Source organism: Habropoda laboriosa, unplaced genomic scaffold (assembly GCF_001263275.1).
Source record: "Habropoda laboriosa isolate 0110345459 unplaced genomic scaffold, ASM126327v1 scaffold337, whole genome shotgun sequence".
NCBI lineage: Eukaryota > Metazoa > Arthropoda > Insecta > Hymenoptera > Apidae > Habropoda > Habropoda laboriosa.
In genome coordinates this window covers 94,541-101,300 of record NW_017100468.1, presented here as the reverse complement: position 1 = coordinate 101,300, position 6,760 = coordinate 94,541, and the positions used below count along the sequence as shown (strand labels likewise).

Genomic DNA, 6,760 nt, shown 5'->3' with positions numbered 1-6,760 from the left:
GTCCTATAAGGCATAAAAAGCCATTAAATTCTTATTATAAACATTTTTTTATATCTACTATAGTTTTAAAGATATACAGGGAAATAGGGTAACACTTATCTTCATTCAAGGGCTGTTTCCACCCCGAAGAACCGAAAAAGGGCCAAAAAAATTGCCAGATACTTCTCTTGACGTCCCCTAAAAACCTGCAAAGTTTCAAAAAGATCAGAATTTTCAGGTTACCGAAGTTCCCTTGTGAGCTAAACCCTGCTTCACTATGCTACTAATACAAATTCTTCACGATTTTACAAAAACTCGCAAAACGAAATGACTTAATGCGGCACCTCGTTAAATTCGTCTCAACAAACTATAATATTAAAAACAGAAAAATGTAGCATTCCGTTTAACCGCTTGAGTGCCAAGGAGCAGCTGTCACGCTCCTCGTATTCGACATCGAAAAGTGCCACCGCACCGAGCCACGAAGTGTAAATTTTATTGTATCTCTTATAATCTGTCTACTTTTTTTTATAAAAAATTGAACAAAAATCCTGCACATAATCAATTTTGCCTTTCTTTCGTGATTATTTCCAAACAGTCGTACTCGGTGAAAATGTCGAAACCAAAGTTTTTGGAATCTTTCGACATCAAACGAAAGAAACATGGGCACTTTTCGGTCAGATTTCTGCACTAACCCGTGACACTCAGACGGTTGAAAAAGTAAACTTGATCGTGAAATTTCGCTCACTGCTTCATTCACGAAAAAACTATTTAGACATTATGTCTTCCATCATACCAAACAATTTTTGTAAGAACATTTTCTCGATAGCTTCAGTCCCTTCTGAGATATTTCACCGTGTCTAATTAAAAAAGACACCCTGTAGAAAGTGGGTAATTTATTGTGTAACAGAAAGTTATAGTTTCTTACATATATCAAAGAATAAATGGAAAATACATTTTTATAAGTAAGGTTTATTTCTCGATGATCGCATTCGAATATTTTTTTACTCATGCATACTGTCGAGTACCATTTGTTTAATAATTTCTGCTTGTATTCATATTTGTATAAAAATTGTAATTTACAATAATAGCACACGCTGGAAATAGTCAAGCTTTCATATTTTTTTTTCTGCATAATATACGTAAATTAGGAAATCGTTCTCTTTGGTATTTATTTACAACGAACCTGCAACTGCATCGTCTTATTTTGTTAATGCAACGAAACGTGAACGATAGAAAGGCAGAGGAAATAAGAAAAATGAAATTAATTTTCTTTTAATCTGTCTATTTATTTTCATTCTCTTGTTCCTTTGTTATATACAAAAGAGAATTATTTCCCTTACGCAATAAAAATGTATATGAATTATTTCGTTATTTAAATAATTAAAAATCATTTATCTCTGTAATTTCTTTTTACCTAAATTAAATCGATTTACTTATTCAGCTGTAAGATAGATTTTGAAATAACAGTTTATTATTATTTTACAGAATTTATGTAACATTGCATTTTATATTTTGGAAACCTTTAATATTCAAAAATTTTTAATAAATACATACAACAAATGTACATTACTAATCGAAGAAGTATCTTAATACTGGTTTATAATTGACACATGTTTGGTAATAAAATAAAACTTCATATTTCGCATAAACAATACAAATAGCCCACACACACACACACACATTATCCATGTAATTTTTATTAAAATATGTTAAAGAAGCAATGCGACAGAAATTATTTTACTCAAATTTTTTCTATACCGTTTTTAACATCGTATTCATTATTTTACCTACGCTTAACGTTGCATCTGCCGTTCTACAACGTATCTTAATAAATAAATAAATTTGATCAATTGATACTACACGTTTTACATATAAAATGGTTATAAATATAAACGATCTAACAAAAATTCGTAAAAATGCAAAATCCCAATTTTAATCTAAAGAGTAAATAACAAATCAATCGACGTCCTACTTAAAAACAATTCTTATTAAAATGTCAATTTCGCTCGGAGTCAAAGGGTTTCGGGAAATGAACTTGTCACAGAAGGAAATGGAAGAATTTCATTTAACACGATAAATCGAATCCTGGCGACGAAACGATAGACCCGCTACGTAGGTAACGAGCTTTCTCGTCACAGAGTAATCCTGTTATCCGATAGATCACCGACAACAAGATCAAACGGGCCACCCCAAAGCAGCTTAAGAAGGGCGAAACGGTGGTCGTCGACAGGGGACTTTACGCATTCCCCGCAAAATCAGGGAAGCAATTCGCAGCTTGTCAGTAGCAGGTAAGCGAGAATAGATATTATTAACGAATGAATGCGTATTTGCCTGCTTTCGTGATTTTCCTCTTATTTAAGCACCCACTCGAGTTGAACTTTCTCAATGCACTTTTTCGCTTCTTTGAGTGTGTTCTTCTAATATGTTACGTGACGATCGAACGTGCTTTTTCTTCAAAGTAAACGATAAACGAACTCGATATTTCATCGTTACACTGTGAGCAATTATTACAACTAGAAACAAAACGATTAAAGGATACTGTGAATACACGAGGGTCATTCGATAAGCAAAGAGACAGACGGCTGCTGTTTTAATATGGTTTATTCGATGAATTTCACAATTTACCTATTTTTCAACATAATCCCTTGTAACAATTTTACTCTTGTCCCATCACTCTGCTAGCTTGTTTATGCCAGTAGCAAAGAATTTTTTGTCTTGCTGTTTGAGCTAGTTTTGCACATTGGTCTTCACCTTTCCGTTGCTGTCAAACTTCATTGCACAAATCTGATGGGGCAAGATCTGGACTTAAACTAACTAATATTTCAATTTTTCCAATTTTTTATACGTATGCTGAAATTTTTGTCAAACAGCTGGTTTAAATTGATGAACCAAAAAAAGAAAAGTAAAAAAAGCTATCGTACTTCTTATTTAGATATTTTTTCGAACGACCTTCGTAGAAAGATATTTTAAAATCCTGCTATTTGAATACAATGATACATGCGTAAAATAAAAATGTTTAAATTTAGTCTCGGTCTTAGTTCAAACATGTTACGACAGAAATCTGCATTATCAGTAAACACATTTCACCGATTAAATTTCTGCAATGAATTGTCAATATGCAATCACTTGCAACAATCCAAACAAGTCGAAAAGTAAACGTAATCCACCGATGAACAGAGAGAGTTCACAATCAACAGAGCAACGAACTATCGATTATGTCTCGCGACGTAAATTCACTTCACAGCTCATTAATCGTCAAAAGCGAGCAACAGTCTCCCCGTTTGCTTCCTATTCAGTGGAGCTTCGCTTTGGTGGTAACTGAATCGAGGGAACGCGACCGGAAGTATAATGCATAATTCCCCTCGTCGTGAGGGAGAACGCGCAAATCGAGCACAGAGAAAAAAAGGAAAGAAACAAAGCACGTTTGCTCCGTCACGATACTGTCGTTACCCTTTTTTCTTTCTCTTACAATTTTTTTTTTTTTCTCTTTTCGTTTTGCACCGCATGGTTTTCGTTTGCATTTTCGTTCATTATAGATTGTCAGCCTCCACCAAGTCTCTGTTCAACCTCTTCAAGCCTCCGGCGCTGAACAACGTGAAACACGGGTAAATAAAAGACTTCTTTTCTTCGATTTTTACTTTTTAAACGAACGAGCATTCATCTCTGCAACCGGCAATGGGCAAGTTTTTCGACCGGCTTCCAGATGCACTCTTCCTTTAACCACTTTCAGGTGAAAGACAAGAGACACGATAATTTTTCGTTCGCGCGTCACTTCTCTTGCGGCTTTTCTGCTATGTAACTGCTAGTAATTATGTAGGGTGGTAGGACCGGGCAGATGGTGATTCTGCGTGCAGAAATATATTGAAAATATGGAATAAATTTCTTTCGCGAAAAGCGTAGTTTTCGAGGAAATTGAATTTGAAGATTCGTTGGGTACGCGTGCCCTTGACTATTCCTCCATTTAACGGATTTCGGTGCAAATTGTTGCTTCTGCTCGTACGTTGATATTGTTCGGGTCGCGTAATGTTCGATGCTTAATTGCCGAACCGGTACTTGATTTATTCAGTGTTTTATTTGCAACAGAGTGATACTTGAGGTGATGTCGCCACGAGACTATCAAAATACTAATTTTCGTAAGACCAACTGCCAAGACTTCCAAAAAAGGACGCGCTTCTGCCTCGTTTCCTTAGTTTTATCCGCTCGGCCAGTTGCTGATCGGTGGCCGATTTCTTCTGGGGGTTGTAGGTGCTGACTCCTCATTGGAGGAGGTTGTTTAGGTGGGACGCAGCTCTTTCCAAGGAAAGGGGATTGTTGCTTAACATTAGAAAACCCCCATTTTTGGGTTTTTCCCAGGGGTTGCCGCGTAATTTTTCACCGCGTACGTGACCTCTCCACGGAGGTACGGTACGCGCGAGAGGACCGGTACCTCGGTCTGGCGGCCAAGTGTAATTGAACAAGTTTATGACGATAATCCGGCAGACCGAGGGTTCGTCGCGATTTCTTGCGAGGCAACAGATATACAGAGGTAATGTCACGCAAGTGTAATTGAACAAGTGTATGACGATAATCCGGCAGACCGAGGGTTCGTCGCGATTTCTTGCAAGGCAACAGATATACAGAGGTAATGTCACATTTTGCAAAGAAATAGTTTAGGCAAAAGTAAATTTTCTGCAGCTAAAGGAAAGAAACATACGAGGTTTCTAGGGTGTTTGGCGCCTTTATGCAAGAATTTATATGGCGCCTTAGAATTATCGTTACCATAATGTTTAGCATTAATTGGTTACTTGTAACTGTGTCGTAACTTGTGATTCACGCAAAAAACGCAGACACCACTGATGTGACTCGTGACATTTATAAACAATACAAAATTAAAAAATTCTCCTTCTGCGTCCGAATAATTAAAGCCTCGAAACGCTATGGCATCAGTAAACGATTTTCTGATTCAAAGAACACGGATTTACATGCGTCATGAAGAACGTCACTTTCAACAATTGGTTCAATAATGTACATTTCAATTAAGAATAACGTTAATAAATGTATTGTCAGTGTTTAATGTGCCATTGACATCGCTCGTTAATACGAATATAAAACTGAGAAATAGTCAAGTGCAAGCGTATTCGACGAATTCTTAAATTCAGTTTTTTTCGAAAACTAAGTAGGTGTATTATGAAAAAATGGTATTTTATATTTTATGTTTATTTCTACGTGTAGAATCACCACCTACCCGGTTGTTTAATCACAGAACGTTTTAACATTTACTGCGTGCATAATGCAAATCGAATTTTATGAAGCTTCATACAAAACAGTGTTTCCCAACATTTTTTGGAGCATGCTCAACGCCTCAAAGATCGTAATGCCTCCTCTAGCATAATAGTCGACCAAGTTCAGAAAAAGTACAACATAAATAGGTACTTCAACTGAAAAAGGGACATACAGTGGAGGACAAAAGTATATATACACCCTATAAAATGGAACAACTTTTTTAAAATTAGGCGATGCCTCCTCTAGCATAATAGTCGACCAAGTTCAGAAAAAGTACAACATAAATAGGTACTTCAAAAGGGACATACAGTGGAGGAAAAAAGTATATATACACCCTATAAAATGGAATAACTTTTTTAAAATTAGGCGAAACGACTTGAGTTTTTTTGAGAAGTTAGAAAGATTAGTTTACTAGATGATGTGTAAAAAATTTTTTGAAAAAACTGCAATTAGTCGGAATCACGGAGAAAATAGCGAAGGTCGTTTTTACAACTTTTTTATTTGAGCTCGTAATGAAAATTTAAAAAATACGTTTTGTAGATCTATGTCAATTATACACACGCTGAAAATTTCATCGAAATCGGTGGATGGAGAAACAAGCGACAGGCATCGAAAGATGTAAGAATCTGCAGATTTATTACAGTTCCAGGCTGAAAGTCGTGAAGTAGTGCGATTTTTACAATCTTTAACCGTTTGTAGCTCATAGCAACGTTAACTGATTTCGATGAAATTTTCAGCATGTGTATAATTGACATAGATCTACAAAACGTATTTTTTAAATTTTCCTTACGAGCTCAGATGAAAAAGTTGTAAACAGTGACCTTTACAATTTTCTTCGTGATTCCCACAAATTGCAATACTTTCAAAAAATTTTACACACGTCATCTAGTAAACTAATCTTTCGAAGTTCTCAAAAAAACTCAAGTCGTTTGGCCCAATTTTAAAACTGTTATTCCGTTTTATAGGGTGTATGAATACTTTTGTCCTCCACTGTAGGTAAAATTGTTTTTAATTTGACTTTCTTCGATGAATATAAATTACATGTTACATTTTGTATAGAAATCAAACTCAACTCGGGAAAATAATCGATAATTTATCGCCTACAATGGTGATTTTTTGATTACATCGGTGAAGAGGTGACAATTGCTACCTAAATTACCCAAATTGCTCAAATTATTCACGCCCCACGTTGGAAAACACTGATATCGAACTAAATGAATCAAAAATATTGGACAATTTTTTTTCAACTTTCGATAATGAAATCGTCTTTCAAATCTGGGGGTTACGAAATTACTAATGAAAATAGCGCAGAAATTGATAAAGATAGAAGAAAGTGGTAACTGCAAAACTTGCTTGGTTTTGCACGAACAATAATTCGATGCCAGAAAAATTTATGCAAAATCATAAATGACGTCACTTTATCTGCAAATGTCATATCTTTGTAAATATGTTTTATACGATACTGTTCGTTTGAAAAAAATGTAATTCGTATAAGCAACAATATAATACAATTATAAGT

At 35.3% G+C, this 6,760-nt stretch overlaps 1 protein-coding gene across 3 annotated transcripts in view; it reads left to right on the top strand.

The window, feature by feature from the left end:
- Positions 1 to 6,760, top strand: part of LOC108575979 (echinoderm microtubule-associated protein-like 2) — a 56,555-nt gene that overhangs the window by 23,583 nt on the left and 26,212 nt on the right. Inside the window, exons 5-6 of one of the 3 annotated variants that reach the window (XM_017938918.1) lie at positions 2,139 to 2,267; positions 3,516 to 3,584. The exons of 1 other annotated variant lie outside the window; for it this stretch is intronic. In XM_017938918.1, the coding sequence (XP_017794407.1) occupies positions 2,139 to 2,267; positions 3,516 to 3,584 (198 nt within the window). The remainder of the gene's footprint in view (positions 1 to 2,138; positions 2,268 to 3,515; positions 3,585 to 6,760) is intronic. One more of the 3 variants, XM_017938919.1, reaches the window with a different exon arrangement.